Here is a 23,084-nt window from a genome sequence, read left to right as displayed (position 1 = left end):
ATAATAAGTGTTGAGTTGAGACAATGATGATGTAATTGTCTCCCTAGTTCAACAGGGTTTCTTTTCATGGGAACATACTGGGTAGAAAAGATTAAATTATATTTGAGAATCGTCATGGAATATTTTTTTCACAAATAAAGACTCGAGCACTTTCTCCAACTAATTTCATTGGTAACTGGCCATGTCAATGACTCAAGTTGCCTTCGGTTCTTTGCATAAGATTTAGTGGTGGAAATGCCTTTTAGTAAGAGACCCCTGAATCCTCTAAGTGATCTTGACATCCTGAGAAGTGCTCAGGTTTGCTTATTTGGTCCATTTGAACGAATTATCATTTGTTCTTGCTTATCCTTTTCATGACATTTATTCTGTAATTGATATAAGAAAAAACAATGGACTTATATGCAACTGGGAATCATGGATACATGAAGATAATCCTTTCCTCTTCCTATACCTCAATTCCATACATGAATTCAGTTATCAAAGATATTATGGTCAAATGCCTTTTTTATGTTACTTAATTTATTGTTCTCGCACTAATAGTAGCCGTAGCTATAAGGAGTTAGTCAACCAACCAATTCTAAAGCTGTGATCATGGAAATTTGTTCATTTAGCTATGTTTCTTAGAATATTTGAAAAATTGAACGATGCTCTCAAATGATTTTAAAAAGTCACAGATTGAACGAGTTTGACAAGTAAGATCATCTAAGGGTGAGATTAATTTTTAAAAATTGGCTTTTTGATGTTTTTTTCAGCTTTAATCACTTTGGTTCTTGTAGTGCATGGTATTTTGTGATCAATAATTTCTGCTTTGGTAGATAGGACTCAGATTTTTGTAATTCTACTTGTAGTTGTATGTGTGTAATGTAGAATTGATTTTTTAATCCTTAATTTTTCTCTTTTTTCTGTGAATTTTTTTTCAGTAGATTTCAGTAGATTAATGATGCATCTACTAGAGTTGTGATTCATCTAGAGTTGTGATTCATTGATATTTTTCCTTAATTTTTTTAAAACTTTATGTTTTCAGTGACCCGAAAAATGTTCACATTTTTTCTAGAATTTTAAAATATTTGTAATAGATGTGTGTAATAGGTATCAAAACCCATATATATGATACCTCCACTGCAAAAACGCTCAACAATTGCCCACCAAATCAAATCCTCCCATCTAGTAGCCCTAGTAGTACTAGATGAGCAGATTTGATTCGGTGGGCGATTGTTGAGTGTTTGTGCAGCGGAGGTATCGTATAGCTACCTACCTGCTTGTGCAATGCATCTGAAGTATTGTTAGTGTGAAGTTATTTCTCAGGGATTCCATCAAATTCATTTTGGAACCCATATTTACAGATCTTAATGTCAGACATACGAGCAGAATATAAAAAGAAGAAACCAACCCAGCCAGCCATTGTCAATGGCTCAGCCCCAAAAGCAGGTGGTGACATACCAACGGGACAGCTGACCGAAATTCCTTTTAGAAGAATGTGGGGTGGAGACAAAAGACTGTCATTGTTTAGTTATAACATTGAAACCATCAATATGCTCCTAATTCCCATGCTGCAAACAAAGTAAGAGCTTATGCTTTTGTTTTATACAAATAAGATCAAGTTTGATGTTTGCATTGTTCTGATCAATTGAGGTTCCTGGAGAGAGCATATGTGGTTTCACTTGAAACCAGCAGTAGCCACCTCGTTCAACCATGTTAGAATTTTAATGGGCCTTTTTATCGTAAGGGCCTATGATTTTAATCTTCACTCAAGACAGAACAACATGGTGGGCAAACTAAAATCCCATACCTCTTGGCCTCACTTGCTTATTGCAGGAGTAATAACCACAGAAAACCCTCCTAAGGAATCTCTATGGTCTGATCACACTTGCAACCAAACAATGCATTTTTTTCCAATTGTAATGACTTTTAAATATGTAATGATTTGACATACATGTTCCTTCGTATTATGTACACAGTAAAATAATATTTGGATATGAGCTTTTGCTTTACGGCCTGTTCCACAGTGACAGAGATTAATGCAATGAGTGATTTATGTTAACACGGTGTGTTTCAAGTATATAAAGTTTTACTCATGTGTATATCTCTTTCAGGAAAGAAGCCCTGGGGTCCATGGGAAATGATGCTCCACTTGCTTGCCTTTCTCAATTCCAGCCACTTATTTATGACTACTTCAAGCAGCTGTTTGCTCAGGTCAGTTCAGTGTGTACTCTCCTGCCGTCAGGCAACCATAGCAGATCAGAGAAATTTAATACAAAACACTCCCGATTATCCGGGCTAATGATGGTGAGAGACGGCACGAATAATCAGAAAACACAGATAATCCAAATTTTCACTTAAATGTCTTGCAACGTTCATAATTTACCTAAAACAAACAATATATTATTATTGATGCAGTTATTCTGTTATTTTAGAGCGATTCCCAGACTCAATGAGAGCTTTCTTTGCCAGTTCGCATTCTTTTTAGCTGAGTGCGGTCGCTCACTGCAAGGCTTGGAAAACAGGAACTCTGTGTTCCGGTGAATGCAGCTAGCACGTGATTGCTTCCATTTTACGAAGGGGACTAAGACTGAAATAATAAGCCCGGTTTATCCTAGCATTAATGCAGTGATTTCGATGATTTTGCGTCCAATTTTATTTTTTATAAAGATCGTGGAAAAAATTGAGCGAGAGTAAACATCATGCATGGATAATCCGCAACCCGGATAAACCGCAACCGGATAATCGGGAGTCTGCTGTACATTGCTGAATTAAGTTGGGGAGTGTATTTTTGTCTTTTGTTTTCATGCCTTTATGGGTGGTTCATTTTAGCATGTTAATGTGAGCAATCCTAGTATTTATGCTCTTCATGAATTTTTTTAAATTGAATAACAACTTTTTAGGTCACAAACCCACCAATTGATCCATTTCGAGAGAAAATTGTGATGTCCCTGGCCTGCCCCGTTGGTCCAGAGCAAAATATTTTGGTGCCAAGTGCCAAGCAGTGTCACCGTATTTTCCTGGAAAATCCCATCCTATCAATCATTGACCTTGAGGTTCTTAAGGAGAATACTCACCGGGGATGGAAGGTAATTTTCTGTATATTCTTGGTTTTTTTTTCCAGCGTTTGTGTGACCTTTTTTTTTAGGAATTCCATCATTATTTTACTTCCTTAACCACTCTTTATGGTCAGTAAAAATATCAATTGATACAAAGCATAAGTACTTGCAGACTTAATTTTAAATTAGTAATGTTGTGGATGCATGGATTACAAACACACCAAGAGCTATACTAAATGACGCTTCTGTTCTATTTTATCTGCATTTTACAAAATTAATAATACATACAAAACTATTTGTTTGTATCAGCAGGTCAATAAAGCATAAATCCTTCTTAGCAAATATTTATAATTAGCTATTACTAAAGTTTAGTACAAATTTAATGATCTTTTTCCACATTATGGGTTACTTTGGAAATTATGTGTTGATGCTTTGTCCAAGCACTGTGAAAAATGGCCTCTTTTTGTTATAGCTGTGATATGTGCCCTTTAAATGGTGATATGTGCCCTTTAAATGTGGTTATGAGGTAAAAATTTATTTAAAAGCAACACAGCAAAACAACACATTTCTCCAAACTCAACTGTATTAAAATATACAAACCATCAAATCTGGAAGTCAATTGCCTTTTTCTCTCAGAAGAAAACTTTCTTTAGTCTTCCATGGGGTTTTTTGAGGAGGAAATCAACTTGGTGTTGTCGTTTAGTTAAGGCATGTGAAGTAGAATACAAGAGAATGCTTCAATTGTTCACAACATGCCATCTAATGAGCCTCCATTCCGCAGAGTAGAGGGGCTGTTGTGAGAAAGGCTACGGTAGAGGGACACCTGCTAATCTCGTATATCTTGACAACGAAAAAATGGAGATGGTTTTTCCTAGTTTGTATTTCCCTCTTCAGCCAAGGAATAATGGCATACTGTAAAGGAGCCCTAATTTTCTGCTGAGCGATAGTGATGGCACAAACTTTGTTGAGACACATACTTGGGATTAGATGATAGCATGCCTATGATTTTGAAAAGTTTGGCATGATTACTACAGTGTGGTCATATTTTGAAGATTCTTTCAGTATGCTATGAATTAATGTGCTGTAAATTATTTTCTCTACCTCTATTTAGATGACCTTAACCCTATATTTTATGGGTGTTCTAATTTGCATACTTGTATTTTCAAGATTCTTTCAATATATTATGGATTGAGGTGCTGAAAATGATTTTCTCTGCCACTATTTACATGACCTTAATCCCATAATGCATGGGTGTCCTAATCTGTATATTTGTATAATTACTTCTTTCATACCATTGTAGACAAAGATTATTGATATCACATTTGATCGAGATGAGGGACCTGGAGGCTTAACAAAAGCATTGGACCGCATTTGTGATGAGGCCTGTAATGCTGCAAAAAATAACTATCAACTCATCGTGCTTTCTGACCGAGCAATTTGCCATGAAAGGTAATTATGGACATTTATGTATGTGTATTTTTTACTGCCTCCCAAACTGCCAGAATATTTTCTGACTCATATATTCATAATGCTTCTAAAGCTACAGACTTGTACACATGCTGGGAGTTATATATATATGTTCTGTGCATATGTTGAAACTGTGATCATGTGTCCTATGCTGTCCCTGAATTTTTTGACCTGCAAATTCAAAGCTCCGTTGTGTGCTTTTGATTGAGGGGAATTCCACAGCAATTATTGTGGATTTCACCACCGGTTATGGGGCAGATTCAACATTATTCATATTTCTGGTCATGCTAGGATTTAGTCATGATTTGGGGCTTCGCAGTATTGCTTCTTTGAATACCACTCTTGCATTTGGGTCCTTGATGGACCATGAAGGCCTAGCACCTGGCTCCATGAACCTTGATAAAATTGACATGAAAGTGAAGAAACCTTGATCCATGTCTGTAGAGTGACTTTGAAAGTCAAAAGTCCATGGTTCGATTTACAGCTCAGGTGATAGTTCTCAATTGCTGAAAATGTGAATATACTTAAATGTTGTGTCATATTCATGTATGAAAATTTCTACATATGTATCAGTAATATCTATTAAATCTATTGTGAATAAAAGCAGCTGCATACAAATAGATGAAATACATTTTCATAATCTAATATCACAAAATGTGATAATTATACTTAGGTGACTTCTTTCTGCTGAAAATGCACTTCTGTATTTTTCACCACTTATCATCTTGAATTCAGCTTTATGTGTGTGTTTTATTTCATTCTAGAGTACCTGTTAGTACCCTTTTAGCTCTTGGAGCTACCCACCACCATCTGATAGAGGAGAGGCAGCGTATGAAAGTAGGATTGATCCTTGAAACTGCAGAAGCCAGGTATGCCTTACCTAAAATCTTGCTTTAGATTGTTCTGATATTTCTAAATACATATTATATTTGGGTATTTTTGAAATGGATCCTTGAACCATCTCTTGTTGTAATTCTCTATCAAAACATTAGGCAATATACTGGTGAATGAAGTTAAGGATTTGCTTGTCAGCTTTTTTGTATTAATTTCATTGTTCTCCATATTTAACAATGAATATTTAGAATTTAGGGAAGGATTATTTCAATTGTCATAATATTTACTGTGGCTTTGAGTTGGAGAAATTTTTGCATCTATGTATTGCCTACTCTATCCTCAATATGGTCAAGTTGTTTCTGGCAACAAGCTGAAGGGATTATAAGTTTTGAATTAAAATGGAGACAGGGAAAGGAAGTAGGTGATCAATATTGACATATATTATGGGAAGGAATAAAGCAATCTAGACTGAAAGGAACAAGGAGGGGGATATGCCCCATTTCTGGTTGTGGCATAAAGAAAGGGGTTGTTAACATGTTGACTTAGGATGCATTTATGTAATTGTCTCTAGTGTCATTGTCTCATACTAAAATATCTTTGGCACACTGACTGTATTAAATTTTGCAAATTAAGATTTTTTATTCAGCTATTGCCAAATCAAACCAACTTATTATCTTCCATATGTAGGACCACTTTATCTGTGCTATCCTGTTCGGTTCTTTTGTGTTTTTCAAGACTAAATTTATTAATTTCAGGGAGGTGCATCACGTTTGTGTCCTCTTGGGTTACGGAGCTGATGCTATTTGCCCGTACTTGGTGTTTGAAACAGCAGCAAATCTTCGATCTGAAGGGGTCATTGACCAGTCATTCACTGATGACATCCTTTTTGAAGTGAGTATGGAAATATCAAGAAAGTACCTTGCATTGCTTTGTTGCCTTTGACTTACGTCCTAATACATATATACTATTGCCTATTTTTTTAATAATTTGATCACATAACTATTAGTGGTATAATCCAATTAGTGTTCTATGCCACAATGAAACCTTCCTTAAAAATACATAATTATAGTAAAGGATTATGTCTTTATGTGGGAGATATTTTAATGTCAGAAGTGATTGTGGCAATGCTTATTTTTTCATGTTGGTCTTAAAGCCATGAGGTTCAGAACGCCTATGAGGTTTATATTAGACATGTAATAGATGAGCGATTGGGTTAGTGAAAATCCTTATCACCTATCATTTTCAATCGCCATTTTGTCACAGCATTGTAGGAGTAAAAGCTGTAAAGGTATTTCAAATCTAAATCTTCTATTTTAATTGTAATCCTATGAACGGTGTAGTGGAGGAAAATGGTACCTATAGCTTCATATACTGTTTTATTTAAAAATGATAATGTAGCTGTCAAATTTTCATTCATTTCCAGAATTACTCGGCAGCAATGGATCGTGGAATTGCTAAAGTCATGGCAAAAATGGGAATATCTACCTTGCAGTCCTACAAGTGTGCTCAAATTTTTGAAGCTGTGGGCCTAGCTGAGGAGGTTATCAACAAATGCTTTAAGGTAAATCTGTGCTAAATGCTTTCCGCTCTGTATTGGTCCCTTCAAATTTTCACTAAAATAGCTATTTCCTAAAATAGTAATTAGACTTGTATTAATCCTATAGAGATGTTAGTGTATATATAAGACCCATCAAAGAAATAATTGAAGACTGGTTGGTTAATTCCGAAAGTGATCCTCTAGGTCATTACAAATTGTCACCATTTTTTATTGTCTTTCTGACTGTAGTCTTAATCATATCACAAGTGAAATGCATCATCTCTTTAGCTCTAGTTTTCAAGAACCACACATCCATGGTTCTGTGATGCCTGATGAGCGATGGCATGATCGCATTTCAGTTTCCTCCACAGAAGCTTCGTGTTCTTCATTTTCCAATCATTTATCTTTTTTTAGGTGTATCTGTGTGATGTTCAATAATCTATCTGTCTTTTCGCAGGGAACTCATTCCAGAATTGGAGGAGTGACTTTTGAAATTTTGGCCCAGGAAACTTACGAGCGTCACATCCTGACATACGCAGAAAATCAGTGTGATATGCTGGTCCTCCGAAACCCTGGATTTTTTCACTGGCGAGCTGGTGGAGAAAAGCATATTAATGAACCAATGAGCATTGCAAATTTACAGGTACCTGTCTTTTGCATTTTTATAATAGTAATACAAGTTGTTATTTAACCCCACTCTTTTTTTAGATTTATTTATGAAACATTCTATTACTACCTTTATTTTAATGAGAAAAAAAATAAGATAATCAGATAACTGATGAATGGAAAGAACTTACGTGAATAATGTTTTATTTAATTTGAAAGTGTAGCTATGATGTGGAATCAATAGTAAGGTAGTGCTTTTTGTTGTAATGAAGGGAGAAAAATTTCTGCCCGAAATCCATATTTTGCATGTGATGAATCTATGTATCATTTATCATTATAATGGGTCACCTTTATGCTCATTTCTTGAAATTTTGTTAACATTCATTGAGAATCTAAGAAAGTCATTGAACCTCCTCTCCCTCCAAATCTAACATAGTTTGATTTATCAATATGAACCATGATTATGTTCTGAATGATCTTCATAACATATGTATTTACTGGAGTGTACTTTAAAAAAATTATATAGTCCTAAAATTGTGTATTTCCATTTTTGATAAAAGCCCAAATATAATGGAATCAGTGCTTTAGCATGAAAGGCATGGATAAAAATATTTCACCATTATTATTCATCATTGTAATTAAGTACATATGTACTAGTAAATATTGAAAAATATTTTTTCATACATCTATTTTAATGTGGTCCTGGAATCAAGTTCAGTAAATTAGATTTTATGATTTTCAGGAAACTATAGCTCATTCTTATGCTTGATAATTGGCTTAAAATTAAATTTTTACCTTGATAGGAAGCGGCTTCCAGAAAGAACCAAACAGCATATGACAAGTTTTTGGAATCCAGCATGAATAGTGTAAGAGCTTGCACTCTTCGGGGCCAACTGGATATTGTGTCCTCAGATAAGCCTGTTGAACTGTCTGAGGTGGAGCCAGCATCAGAAATCGTGAAGCGCTTTGTCACTGGTAATATAAAAAAGATGATTGACTTTATTTATTCATTAGTCATGACCAATACATTAGCTTTTGAATATATTTATGTAAAGGTGTTAAACCAGCAGCAATGATTGTAATAAATTAAATTGCATATCATGAATAGGTATTGCTAAGACTTGAAATTGACAATCCTTGAAAGTTAATGCTACTTAGTGGTTCAGGAGAAAGAGCAGGGAGGGGAAGTGATAGAAAGACATTGAAACTGTTTATTAAATTTAAATTCTTTAATTTTATCCCAGCAATTTACCCCAGTCATTCTGGTTTTAATATTCCCCTTTATTTTTTTTTATTTTTAGGTGCCATGAGTTTTGGAAGCATTTCCTTGGAAGCTCATCAAACTCTTGCCATTGCTATGAATCGTATTGGGGGAAAGTCTAACACTGGTGAAGGAGGTAAGTTTTTTTAATTATATTTATGGATATTTTGACTGTATGGCCAGAACTTGTGTGTCTAGTTCGTAATGTTGATGTATGATGCTCTATTTTTCATTGCAACATTGCTCTTTCCAATGAAATGAACATTTATAGGTGAAAATGAAGATCGATACCTGAACCAGGATCCAGACAACAACAGGCGCTCAGCTATAAAGCAAGTGGCCAGTGGAAGGTTTGGCGTCACCAGCTCCTATCTTGCTCATGCAGATGACTTGCAGATAAAAATGGCCCAAGGCGCCAAGCCTGGAGAGGGAGGAGAACTTCCAGGATATAAGGTCTGGATTTTTTTGGTCTGGCGTAAATTTTCTGATGCAAACAAAGAAAAGCCGTGTATATGCTGGGTGGGGCGGAGGAAAGTGGCCACCGCAGACACAATAGACCCAGATAAGTTGTTGTCCCTCAAGGCCCAACAAAGCGCGAACCCAGGCCCTTCCTCAGCCAATTAGATCGATCCTTTTGTATCCCCTCTGTGCAATGCCAAACAATGAAAATAATACAATGTAGGTAATGACCAGGTGACATTGAACTTTGTTTAAGAATAGTTGAGAATTCTTGTAGGCTCTAGAAACATTTTTTAGATACCTTTTCAAATCAACTTTAAACCTTTTTTACTGGGGTGATGTGTGTTAGTTTGTGAGATAGTGAGTTATATATTTTTAAACCCATAGTGTGATGGGCCTTGTTGAAGTCAGTGTTTGTTTGTGGAGGGTGACGTGCATGTATGAATATGACTTTGTTACATGATGTTGGATACCCTGATTAGTCTTTAGTCTAGAATTGCAAAATTAAAAAAAAAATTAGTGGATGCATTAATTCATACGATGCTTATTTGTTGACTTAAGGTGCTGCATAAACATTGTTTAACTCAAGTGTTCCTTCCCTAGGTTACGAAAGACATAGCAGCTACTAGACACTCAGTCCCAGGAGTGGGTCTCATTTCCCCACCCCCCCACCACGATATTTACTCCATTGAAGACTTGGCTGAACTCATCTATGACTTGAAGTGTGCCAATCCAAATGCCCGCATCTCAGTCAAACTTGTGTCTGAAGTTGGAGTTGGGGTTGTTGCTGCTGGAGTTGCCAAGGTAAGGATGTTTCGTTGCGGTTTCTTCTTCACTTTGATATGGTAGAGAAATTATGTAACCAATAGTCTCAATTTACTTGCACCTTCAGAGGTTTTGAATGGAATGAAATAATTAATTTGTAGCAAAGTCACTCTTTGACGAATATTTGTTGGGATTCTTGAGCTGAGTCCGACTGTCATGGTGGTGATGAGAACTATGGTGGAGTTAAAACTGCATGATATCCAAAATGTTGTTGCTTGTTTTGGAGATTTGGTAAAGCTTTTGACAAAAGTTGACCCAAGAGAGCTAATGGTAATTTGAGATCTGGGCTGGAAGGGTAGATGGCGCATCCATCTCCAGTGAATCTAAAAATTCCACATTTTCAAGTTTAGTGCTGATAGAGAGGTTTTATTTATTTAAGTATACCGGGACTAGCCAAGGTGATAACTTTTATGGAGTCACCATGCACAAATGAGAGTCACCGTGCACCGCAATGCACAAATTGTGCGAAAAATCCACAGAGGAAAAATCATTCGCCTTGACCGGGATTCGAACCCAGATCCCTCATTTTCTGGCCGAGTGCTTTAGCCAGTTAAGCTACCGAGGCATAATTCTCCCATTTTTCCTCTGTGGATTTTTCACACAATTTGTGCATTGTGGGTGACTCCGTAAAAGTTATCACCGTGGCTAGTCCCGGTATACTTGAATAAGTCTAGAGCGAACACCTCTTCGTGTTCAAAGTTCGGGCTTTGCTCTCAGGCTGTGGCGCCGTGCGCACACCTTGGACTGCTAGTCACATTATATGCTCAGCAGTCCATACCACCTTGTCCAGTATAGTCCACAAATTTCCACGAGGGAGAATGATGCCTCGGTAGCTTAACTGGCTAAAGCACTCGACAGGAAATCGAGGGATCCGGGTTCGAATCCCGGTCAAGGTGAATGATTTTTCCTCTGTGGATTTTTTGCATGAGAGGTCTATTATTCATAATCTTCTTTTGTGCATATTTCTTGTGACTTGTGTATTTGAAGAATCTTATTTGCTTTTACTTTAGGGGAAGGCTGAGCATATAGTCATCTCTGGGCATGATGGAGGCACTGGTGCCAGCAGTTGGACTGGAATCAAAAATGCTGGATTGCCATGGGAATTGGGTATTGCAGAGACACATCAAGTGCTGGTGCTCAATAACTTGCGGTCTCGAGTGGTTGTCCAAGCTGATGGCCAGCTGCGAACAGGTAAATGGCTGCAGTTAGTTGTAGTAGTATTTAGCCTTTTCCCTACTGAAGACGTAAATATACGTGTGGACGTTTCTTGACCCGGAAGACGAAAGCCGTATATTTTTGTCGGAGATTTTCCTACACAAGTGAACGAAAGCCATGTATATATACGTTTTCTAGCTCTCCCCCTTTTATGACGGTCGCGGGTTTACGTCGCCTTTGTTTCGGGACCTAATGCTGCAGGGTTTAGGTTTTACCCTCTGAATCCGGGAGCAGGTACCCTGACTCCTCATCTTTTATTACCCCTCTTAGCGGTAAGGGACAGCGGTCATACAATTGTTTATCCAGTCAGTTTTCGAAATAAATATTTGTTCATTTCCCAAAAAATATAAACTAACAATTGAACTCTTTGTCTTTTGAGCAGTGTTTACAATTTTTAAACGAAATTCTACGATAAATATTAACTTATATCTTGAGTTCTGTATAAACATCAGCATGGAAATTTTGCTGCATTAAATGCATTAATGCAAAACCTTAGAACTTAGTTTAAAATTTGACATTGCTCAGAAAAAAATGAGGAATTCAATTCAAAGTCTGCAATTTACATGCAAGCAACAATTATCCATATGCCAAATACATATAAGCAATCCATAAGTTGACCGCAAACCAATGCCATAGGTATGGCCTTTAACCTGGAAAGGAGGGAGCTCAACTACCCTCGGAGTCCGTGATAATGGGGAAAGCTAGCTGGAAGGGGTCGAAAAAGGTTGGAGCTGAAAGTTTATCCATGAGATTCTTCTTAACGAATGTCCTCCAAAAATGCTCCTTACCACAAGAAAGAAGAGTCTCTTGGGGCTCAGTACAGCAGTCATGCTAAGACGAAAACTCCGCCTTCACGAAAGGGTTAAATAGGTAATAGAAGGAACTCATCAATCCTCATCATTGCCTGGATGTAGAATATTTCTTTTTGATATCACAGGAGTGGTTTTCAAAATCACAACAGAAGAGTCTCTTTGGGCTCAGTACAGCAGTCATGCGAAGGAGAAATCTCAGCTGTCTCGAAAGGGTTAATTAAATTTATGAACCTGAAACAAATATCTTTAATCCTGAAACTTTTTTGATCACACTAGCCATTTTATTAGGGTTAGAAAAAAATAGAGGTTGAAGAGTGAGCATTCATGACACGTCCTTTATTTACTGTTCAAAATCATAAAAATTTATTTGAAAGAGAAGAATCTCCCTCCCCTCCTCTGTGAAATGGAGAAGTGAAAATCAACTCAGCAAGCCTAAGATTTAGAAACTTATATGTATTGCAAAATATGCACTATTTAGGTACACTGTAGCAGTTTCATTTTTACCTGGATTCACATTATCGTCTGGCTCTTCTCAGATTCTTGGGAGCAACCTTGCTCCTAAACTGGGAGTCACCCATCCTCTTATTGCCCCTCCAAGTGCAAGAGAAGAATTATTCAGCCCAAGCAATGCAGTTAGAAGTAACTGCCCTGAGCCCAAATTTTTACTTTTGATCATCTAAATGTAACCACTATGTACTTGGAAAAGCCTCAAAATAGATCACTAGTAAAAAAAATACTTCAAAAAAATTTTTTCTACTCTAAGTAAGAATTATCAAAAATATAATCATTACGAGTAATTTGATTACTTTTACTTCATTCATCACAACTCACTCACGGCTTAGAACATGGTGAGGCAATACTTGTTTTTTTGAATCAGAAATAAGTGAGTGGAAACCAAAGTATATTACCTTATAACATGGGTATGAAGTGGATGGACAGTTTTGATCTTTTTAAGTTAATCACTGAGGAAAATTAAAAAAAAATTACATGCCTGGATATACATTTTAAATCACTTTGCCACTAATAATTTAACTTTAAGCAGATGCAGTTATTAAATTTCAAAACTAGACAATAGTTTTAAATAACTTTTTTATTTCTCTCAGGCTTTGTAGCGGGGATCTATCCCCTCACCCCCTTATAATTATGCCACTGATCTTTAGTATATTTTGGCAAGCTATTTATTTTTAATAAATGTATACTAATCCTTTCTACAGCATACTTAATTCTAGTATCGCTTAGGTTTCTTATAAAATAATATTGTCTTTGATCATAGTATCCATAATTTTTGCCCAGGTTTTGATGTCATGGTAGCAGCTCTTCTTGGTGCGGATGAGTTTGGATTCAGCACCGCACCCCTCATTGCCATGGGCTGCACCATGATGCGAAAGTGCCATCTCAACACATGCCCCGTTGGTATTGCTACCCAGGATCCCATTCTGAGGAAGAAGTTTGAAGGGAAGCCTGAACATGTTGTGAACTATTTGTTCATGCTTGCTGAAGAGGTGGGCCTCAATTTTTTTTGCATCAGCCTCCTTATGATAGCATTAACCTAAGATTTTTTTGATAAGGTACTCTTATACACATTTTTGAATGTTAAAAAAACATAGTGTAATTTCTGAATAATATTCAGTATTAAAGATTTTTAATTGTTGAAACTTATGGCAATGTTTGAAATGAATGGAACATTGTTTATTTTATGTGTGGTGGGCAACATTTTTTTGGGTATTTCCAGTTTGGCTAATGTAAGAAAAATGATTCTATTCTATGAATAATTATGGAAGCATTCAACATCTTGGTATTAAAATTTTAGAAATCTTTTTCCTATCTCTACTGAATATATTATGCTCATTTCAAGGTAAGAAATTACATGGCAGCTGCTGGGATCAGAAAATTCCAAGACCTTGTTGGAAGGACTGATCTTCTCTGTGTGAAAGACACTGGGAACCCTAAAGCTAAAACATTGAACTTCACTCCTATATTGAAGAATGCCCTTCACATGCGACCTGGAACCAACATTGTTGGTGGATCTGAAAACCAGGTAAAATTTGTTGTATTTTACCAATGTATGTGATAAGATCAGGAAATCTGTTTTCCCCCGAAATGTTGTTGACAGTAAGTGCTCTTGGTTTCTTTAAATGTATGTTAACCAAGAAATTCTTTGAACTACGCTAAATGCTATGCTTTGAACGCTAAATCAAAGCCAGTCAATTCACTTCCAAAAATCTCTAATTCGGCCTCAAGCCCAGTCTAGTTAAAGCATATGTGATTTTAGTTGTTTAGCTTAATTTCCCCATTAAATTTCATACACATATATTGTAGCAATTATGAAATTTGTGCAAGTTGTTATTGAAACTGTGTGACTTATTCCATGATATTAGGCTTATGTGGCCAATGGACCACTCGACAATTATCTCTATGTAAGTCAAGAAATGAGGCTGATTAGAATCATAAATGGATAGAATCTTAAATTCAGTGGAAAAATATCAGCATGGAAGTGAATTGATTGCTTTGACTTAGCAAATGTTTACTTGACAAAATCCACCCCATTTGTCCTAGCTCTTAATCTTTTTCGCAAACCAAAGCCTCTACCTATGCCCCTCTATCTAATGACTCATTTCCAAGCATCATTGTGTGATTTTCCTGTAGTTTGTGTAGAATAATGTTCTTTTTTCAAGTATATAGGCAGTGAAAAAATCTGAACTCATTGGCAGTGAGTTTACATCATACACTTTTCATAAAGGTCTACTAACTTGCTTTTATCAAATACAGCAGACTCGCGATTATCCGGCTGCGGTTCATCCAGGTTGCGGATTATCCGTGCATGATTTTCACTCTCGCTTGATTTTTTCCACGATCTTTATAAAAAATAAAATCGGATGCAAAATCATCAGAATTACTGCATTAATGCGAGGATAAACCAGGTTTATTATTTCTGTAAGAATCCCCTTGGTAAAGCAGGAGCAATCGCGCATTAGCTGCATTCACAGGAGTACCCTGTTCCTGTTTTCCAAGCATCGCAGTGCACGACCGCACTCCTTGATCACGGATGCGCCAACCGCAGCAGTTGCAACCCGGAGAACTTGTATGAGACGCAACTACGTGGCATGGTGCCTGATGGTGTAGTTCCCGATGTCGAGCAGTGGTTTTGAAGCACTCGTGCAAACCACTTTTCTGTATCCGTGATCACACAGCCACGTATGTGTGGTTTTCAAAACGAATTACATGGAGCATTAATAATACGAGTAAAACCATGTTATCGCCACTAAAAAGATCGCGAATTGGCAAAGAAAGCTCTCGTTGAGTCCTGAAAACACTCTAAAATAATGTAACACCTGGATAAATAATAATATATTGTTTGTTTTAGATAAATTAAGAGCATTGCAAGACATTAAAGTGAAAGTTTGGGGTATCTGTGTTTTCTGATTATTCGTGCCGTCTATCCCCATCATTAGCCAGGATAATCAGGATTGTGCTGTACTAGCATGTGTTTTTGATGAAATAGTGAAGTATGATATATTGTAAAGCTTGATGGCATTTTGAAGCCTTAAAATCTTTGGATTTACTGCTATAGTTTTGATATAATGTTTGTGCTTGTAATATTTCAGGACTTCCAGCTTGAAAAAAGATTGGACCAGACACTCATGGAGTTGGCTGCTCCAGTCATGGAAGGAAAGCAGTCATCTATAAATATTGAGATGAATATCTCAAATGAGTGCCGAGCATTTGCATCTACTCTTAGCTATGCCATCTCCTTGTAAGTTAATTACACTATTTGAAGTCATAGTGATGTGTGAGAATGTAGAATGTTTGTCTTTTTCAATTTGTTGGTTTGATGGCGGTACTATTTTAGTGAAAAATTCTATGTTTTACTTTTAGGAAATATGGTGATAACGGGTTACCACCCAATAGCATCAAAATAAATGTGAAAGGATCTGCTGGCCAAAGCTTCTGTGCTTTTATGACTAAAGGTGTTCATGTCACTCTTGAAGGTGATGCTAATGATTATGTTGGAAAGGTATGAATGATTTCAGAAGTTATTTTTCACTTTATCAAATTTTTCATTCACATTAATGAAATCTGGTTAATGAAAATTACCTGGTGTGCAAATTTAAGTTTCAAACCAAGTACATACTTATTAAAAATCCCACGGTAATATTAATTTGGGAGAGTAATTAAAACACCCCTATTTTATTATTACTTTTAAATTATTACAGTGGTTAATGTAAGTTTACTTGGAACATTTTGCTAATTATCTTGTTCTGTTTCTCCTCCCAAATTTGTCTTTCACCTTCAATGCCGAATGAGGTCTACTCCCTTTATTCTATCTATTAATCTAATTCTCTATCTAACTCTACCTTGCATTCCTAACTTCATTTATGTAACTCATCCACTAGAGCCTGCAGGCCTCATGCTGACTGGCTAATTAATTAATGCCTGATCATCCATGAACCTCACAGATTCAAACATCATTCCCTTGACTTCAACTCATGCTTCTACCTCATCCCAATTCATTCTTACCACCCCCTCAGCATACTCTTTTATGTAAATTTTTACATTTTTATGAGTAGGTTTACATTTTTTTCATTAAATATTTCATGTGAAAAGAGATACTTGATACGATTTTTTTGCATTTATTCATGTTTAACATTTTTTAAGTGTTAGTTTAATTATTTCTGGTGATGTTATAATTTTGTGCTTGCTTGTTCAACACATTTTTGAAATCTGTGTTTTCTTTCATGAAGAAATTTAATTTTATGCTTTTCAGGGCCTGTCGGGAGGTGAGATAGTGATATATCCTCCTAAAAACTCTCCAGTTGAAGCAAATTCTGGTGAAAATGTAATTGTTGGGAATGTATGTTTGTATGGTGCTACGTCTGGTCGAGCATTTTTCAGAGGAATAGCTGCTGAGCGTTTCTCAGTGAGGAATTCTGGAGCTATTGCAGTTTGTGAAGTAAGTACATATTTCCATTTTCAACTGTTTCAAATTTTTCTTGATCATACCATTATAAAAAAAGGAATTATGTGGTAAAGCCCTATTAGCCACATCCTATTCTTTTGTCGCCACTGATAGACCTCCTCAGATCCAAACCTACTCATTTGTTGCATTAGCAACTTTCATGTTATTTAAAAATTTTTCATATGAAAATTTTAAGAATAGCCCAGGCGAAGAGAGCATTCCACCAAAAGAGAGACCTGCTTACAGCGGGAAACTTAAATATGGATGTAAAGAAACAATTTATAAGAACCTACATCTGGAGTATGCTCCTATACGGAAGTGAGGTATGGACAATGACTGCAGCGGAGAAAGCAAGGATAGAGGCCTGGAAGGCCTTTGAAATGTGGTGCTACAGAAGAATGATGAAAATCAAATGGATCGACCGAGTTAGTAACGAGGAAGTCCTAAGAAGGGTAGGAGAGAAGAGAAGCCTCATGAAAACCTTAATAAGAAGACGGAACAACCTTATAGGCCACATCTTGAGACATGATGGCCTGATGAAGACAATCGTCGAAGGACAAGTGGAAGGCAAGAATGGAAAAGGAAGACCTCGAACAAAATATATGGAACAAGTAAAGAGAGATGTGAAAGAGAAGAAATACGTAGGAGTGAAAAGATTAGCTGATAGGAGAACTGAGTGGAGAGCTGCGTCAAAGCAATCCTAGGATTGTTGACCAGTGATGATGATGATGATAACCACAAAATAAATATAAATCTAATTAATTTTTTCTTTTAATGCAATGCAGCCCTAGTATTGTTATTTTATGTGAGGTTAGCATTTTTATGATAGGTAATGAGGATGTTGAAAACTATTGAAGGTGTTATTTTCCATGTAATTCAGACTAAAGAGTGAGCATGAACATTAAAGCTGCAACAGGGATAAGGAAAAGTGTAAGAATAAGGAAAAAATACTATAATTTTCATTCTTTAGGTTCTCTAAATTGCCATTGTTATAATAATAATAATAATAATAATAATATTTTATTGGTCACAGAAAAGATATGAATATACATATATAGGACCCGTCAGGAAAACAAAAAAATCAAATCAAAAATACAAAGTAACTCACAATATATATATATATACATATGTTACATTAGTTGCGAGGCATCCTCAAAGAATTCATCAATTGAATAGTAGCAATGATCTAAAAGATATTTTTTTAATTTTGCTTTGAAAAGGCCAGGTCTGATTTCGTCTTTGATTGATTTAGGTAATTTATTATAAATTTTAATACTCATATTGATAGGCCCTCTACTGAAGAGAGAAAGATTTTGTTGCCTCACTGCGAGCTCATTTCTACTTCTTGTATGATAATCATGAATATCGTTATTCAAGGTAAGGCACAACTTTTGTTTAAATTCTCTAATTAACATCACAGCATAATAAATATATATACAAGGAAGGGGAAGGATCTGTAACCTTTTGAAAAGATTACGGCAGCTAGCTTGTTTTTTAGCTTTGCATAATATTCTTACCGACCATTTTTGTAGTTTAAAAAGACGGACTGACTTAGGGGAGTGACCCCAGGCTAAAATACCATATTTTAATCTACTATAAATATGTGCATAGTAAATTGATTTAGCTGTTTCTGTATTTGTGAGCTGAATCACCCGTCTAATTAAGTAGCAGCCTGAAGCCACCGAGGATGAAATGCAATTTATATGGGTATCCCAGTTTAGATTTTCATTGATGGAGATGCCTAGAAATTTGGTATCAGTAACCCGCTTAACAGTACAATCCGAAAATTTAATATAAGGGCTGTAATCAATTTTTTTTTGAGTAGGATGGAAAAATATAAAGGAAGACTTGGATTTATTTATAGCCACTTTGTTAGATGAACACCATGTTTCCATTTTGATGACAGCATTTTGAGTGGGAGCAACAATATTGCCATCATGTTTCAGTAGATGATTTGTATCATCAGCATACATAAAAATATTTCCTTTTAATTGTGAGGGTAGATCATTGATATATAACAAAAAAAGCAGGGGCCCAAGAATGGAGCCTTGAGGAACACCCCTCAATATCTCCTGGTGAGGTGAGGTATGTTTAACCATGTTATCGGTTATAATGGTTACTGCCTGGGTTCTTTTTTCAAGAAATGACCCGATTAGATTGTTTGCAATTCCTCTCATACCATATATATGGATTTTCCTCAAGAGAGTCTCATGGTCAACAGAATCAAAAGCCTTAGACAAATCATAAAAAATACCAACGGTATTGAGGTGATGATCAAGACCTTCAAGAACAGAGTCAATAAATTTATAAATGGCAAATTCTGCCGAAAGACCACCTATGAAACCAAACTGAGATTTGGATAAGATGTTGTTTTTTATCAGGAATGACATTATTCTTTTTGAAATGACACTTTCTAATATTTTAGAGAAAACTGAAAGTTTTGATATGGGTCGATAGTTTTCAATTGATTGAATATCACCCTTTTTGTGTAGAGGAGTTACAACTGCCATTTTTAGTTTGTCAGGGAAAATACCCGAGGAGAGAGAGGCATTGACCAAATGAGTGATAGGAGTAAGAAGATATCTTATGCAATTACCCTTTAGGAGGGAGCAGGGAACCCCATCCCACCCTGCTGAGTGTTTTGTATTAATTTTATTAATGATTGATTCTATTTCTTTCTCATTAGTAGGGTAAAGGTACATGTTATTTAGAACAGAGTTATTTTGAGGACAATTATCTGTATTGACTTGTAACATAGATGATGTTTTAAAGGGATTGAGAAAATGCGTATTGAAATTAACTGCAATCATGTCTGGGTCTGAAACAAGAATATCATTGTGTAAGATTTCTTTGGGTGATTTATTCTTTCTCAATTTTCCAGAGGTGTTATTTATTATATTCCAAGCTGTTTTTGATTTATTATCAGAAGAATAGATGGAATTGATATTACAAGTCCTTTTAGTAGTGGTGATTAAACTTGAGTAGTACTTTTTGAAAGCAATATATTGTTCCTTAATATCATTGTCATTGGTAGCTTTGTAAGCTGACCACAGAGCTTTTAGAATTTGTGAGTTTTGTATTACTTCAGGAGTAACCCAGGTTTTATTTTGCGGTCTATTTGAACTAGCTTTTACAAGAGGAAAGCAACCATTGAAGAGCGTAAGGAAAATATCCAGGAAATTATTAAATTTATCATTCACTGATTTTGCACTATATACAGGATCCCAAGTAGTAAGTTGCAGATTATTGCAGAAATCTTCAATGTTTTCCAAGGTGAAAATTCTTTTTTTAGAGAAGAATGATTTGGTAGACGAAGAGTGAGGATATTGGTACTTCTATGGTTGTAACTATGGCCTTATGATCAGAAAGATGGGACTCAATGGCTTGACCTATACAGAATTGTAGATTGCAGAATATATTATCTATAATAGAGGCAGACTGAACTGTTTCTCTAGTGGGGACAAATATAGTTTGCTTAATATCATAAACTGAGAAAAGGTCCCACAAGCAAGTAGTCATATTGTTGACCTGATCAAAATTAACATTGAAATCTCCACAAATAATGATATAATTTAGTTTATGAAAGCATTTCTCCAAGAGCATACCCAAATTCTCTAAAAATAAAGAAAAATTTCCAGAAGGTGATCTATAGACTCCAACAACAAATAAATGATACTTTTCAATCACCAGGTCCAATACACAGCACTCAAAATCCATGTCACAACACAGGTCCAAAGCAATTTTAGAAATGGAGGCATTTAATCCATTTTTAATATACACCAACACACCACCACATTTCATGTTCACTCGGCAGTAAGAGGCAGCAATAAAATAGCCGTCAATGCCAGCACTTTGCACTTCGTCACACACCAACCAATGCTCTACTACACATACAATATCAGCATCTTGCTCTTTCAAAAATAACTCTAAGGTTTCATATTTGTTTCTTATACATTGAACATTCAAGGATAAGACTTTAACATGACGCACTAGTCAGGATTTTTGGACATCAGTAACAGTGACATCGTTTTCAGCACCTGTGTGCTTATTGATCGAATGATTTTTACCAAATTTAAATTCCTGAATCCCTGTATTCTCTGGCCACAAACTTAGATCATACAGTTTATTTGCAAGTTTGAGATCAACAGATATTTTGAATGATGCATACGGACCTTTAGCATTAAGAGGTTCCACTTCTACAGAAGACATAAGCTTAGCATCCAAATAATTTTTTAATGTGAGCGAGTCTGTCTCAGGAGCCAGCCGCCAAACATGAACGTAAGCTTTTCGAGGCAATGCTTTTATAGGGCAAGAAATATCACAACTGGCCGTGCCGTATAAGCGCGTTCGACGCCGTTGCTTCCGACTTATTACGTCAATGTAGCCGGCGTTTGAAGCGTCATGATCCACATGTTGACTCAGTTGGCTAGATGTACTTGTGAACTGCATACTTGAAAAGGCATAGGCATATTTATGATTGCCATTTTTCTCTCTTCCCTGAATGTACATGGGAACAATCACCCCATCTGCCTCATATCCTCTTTAATTCACCACTGATAGTCAACGTTCGATGCTCATTCTTTTTAGTCTCATCTGCAACCATAAGTCTGTAAAATCTTGTTAGTGCCCTGCCACCTATTAAATGTTTTAATATTTTTTTTCTTTTATTTCATATTTTAGATGCTTATCATCATCTCATGGCTATTACCCATTATTTACTTATTAATTTAATCATCAATCTTATTCTTTTTCTCTCATGAATGAATAATACCAAATGCATATGTTTCTAACCGTTTATGTGTGTGACCGTGTTATATAATGGCCTCTAGCTTTCTTTACTTTTGACAGAAAAAATATACACTGAATACACTGTAGTGTGAAAAATTTTCCCAGCTAATGATTATTTTTTTGAAACTGCTCACTTTAGTACATATTTAATTGTACGCGACCAAAATTATTTTTATGATTGTACTTTGCAGGGTGTAGGTGATCATGGATGTGAATACATGACTGGTGGCTGTGTTCTAATTCTTGGAATAACTGGAAGAAATTTTGCAGCTGGAATGTCTGGAGGAATAGCATATGTCCTGGATGAGTCTGGTATCTTCCCTCGGTTTGTACAATTCTTGGTTAATAATGAAATTTCTTCAAATATGAATGTAAACCTCTCCTTACAAAATTAATATATTTTAAATTTAATAGCTATATTTTTTTATTTATTTAGAAAAGTCAATCAAGAAATGGTTGAGTTGCTTCCTTTGGAGAAAAAAGAAGACCTTGATTATGTCCTTTCATTGTTGAAAGAATTCCATGAAAAAACTGGGTCAAAGATTGCTAAAGACCTTGTAGATGAATGGCCTAAACCTGCATCTAGGTTCACTAAGGTTTGTGAAATTAAATTTGATTATACATAATTTCTTATATGTATAGATTACATGGTTGAGCTTAACCAATTTGGCACTGTGAACTCTTGTATTTTCCCCCAAATATAGCTCTGAACTCTGTTTTTCATTTTCATACCTTTGTCCTTTTGTAAAGTGTTTTGATGTCCAGGTGATGAATTTTGACTGAATACATGCTATCCATCTGTAAATATTCACTCTTAGTGTTTTCTGTATCATTTGTTTCTCCATCTTACAATGACCTAAGTTTTCATGTATCATATACCAAAGGATACCTGGAGATGGTGAAACATGTTGTGCTAAAAATAGGAAGTGTGAAAAAGAACAAAGTGAATTTTTAGTATACAAAGTGGTTTGCACTTACTTCCTCGAAGTGAAGCTTGGAACCATTGATTAAATATTAATTTGAAACTATTGATTAAATGTAAATTTAATCAATGGTTTCAAGCTTGACTTTGAATTACTTAATATTGATTTTCTTAGTTTTATCATACCGATTTCAAATTGAGAAAGGTTGGAGTTATTAGACAAAATATTTTCATATGTCCATGGCATAAAAGTCGTTAATCAACCAATAGTTATCACTCATGAGTTGTCTCCTTTTTCAAAATGAAATATGCCCCTTTTTGTGAGATTAACAGGTGGAGTTGGTTTCAGCCAACTGTAGCCAT

General features: G+C 35.7%; 1 protein-coding gene across 3 annotated transcripts in view; it reads left to right on the top strand.

Moving 5' to 3' along the window:
- LOC124160182 (glutamate synthase [NADH]) overlaps nucleotides 1–23,084 on the top strand; it is a 156,625-nt gene that overhangs the window by 119,302 nt on the left and 14,239 nt on the right. For all 3 annotated transcript variants that reach the window (XM_046535951.1, XM_046535950.1, XM_046535952.1), the window contains 20 exons: nucleotides 1,344–1,561; nucleotides 2,094–2,193; nucleotides 2,883–3,068; nucleotides 4,339–4,487; nucleotides 5,270–5,374; nucleotides 6,095–6,230; nucleotides 6,763–6,900; nucleotides 7,334–7,519; nucleotides 8,286–8,457; nucleotides 8,784–8,879; nucleotides 9,015–9,196; nucleotides 9,806–10,006; nucleotides 11,038–11,218; nucleotides 13,348–13,556; nucleotides 13,910–14,092; nucleotides 15,660–15,808; nucleotides 15,931–16,069; nucleotides 16,820–17,005; nucleotides 21,991–22,124; nucleotides 22,236–22,395. In XM_046535951.1, coding sequence (XP_046391907.1) covers nucleotides 1,344–1,561; nucleotides 2,094–2,193; nucleotides 2,883–3,068; nucleotides 4,339–4,487; nucleotides 5,270–5,374; nucleotides 6,095–6,230; nucleotides 6,763–6,900; nucleotides 7,334–7,519; nucleotides 8,286–8,457; nucleotides 8,784–8,879; nucleotides 9,015–9,196; nucleotides 9,806–10,006; nucleotides 11,038–11,218; nucleotides 13,348–13,556; nucleotides 13,910–14,092; nucleotides 15,660–15,808; nucleotides 15,931–16,069; nucleotides 16,820–17,005; nucleotides 21,991–22,124; nucleotides 22,236–22,395 — 3,210 coding nt within the window. The remainder of the gene's footprint in view (nucleotides 1–1,343; nucleotides 1,562–2,093; nucleotides 2,194–2,882; nucleotides 3,069–4,338; nucleotides 4,488–5,269; nucleotides 5,375–6,094; nucleotides 6,231–6,762; nucleotides 6,901–7,333; nucleotides 7,520–8,285; nucleotides 8,458–8,783; nucleotides 8,880–9,014; nucleotides 9,197–9,805; nucleotides 10,007–11,037; nucleotides 11,219–13,347; nucleotides 13,557–13,909; nucleotides 14,093–15,659; nucleotides 15,809–15,930; nucleotides 16,070–16,819; nucleotides 17,006–21,990; nucleotides 22,125–22,235; nucleotides 22,396–23,084) is intronic.

The sequence above is a fragment of the Ischnura elegans genome, chromosome 6 (assembly GCF_921293095.1).
Source record: "Ischnura elegans chromosome 6, ioIscEleg1.1, whole genome shotgun sequence".
NCBI lineage: Eukaryota > Metazoa > Arthropoda > Insecta > Odonata > Coenagrionidae > Ischnura > Ischnura elegans.
Note: the sequence above shows the minus strand (reverse complement) of the source record. Positions and strands in the feature narration are given on the sequence as shown.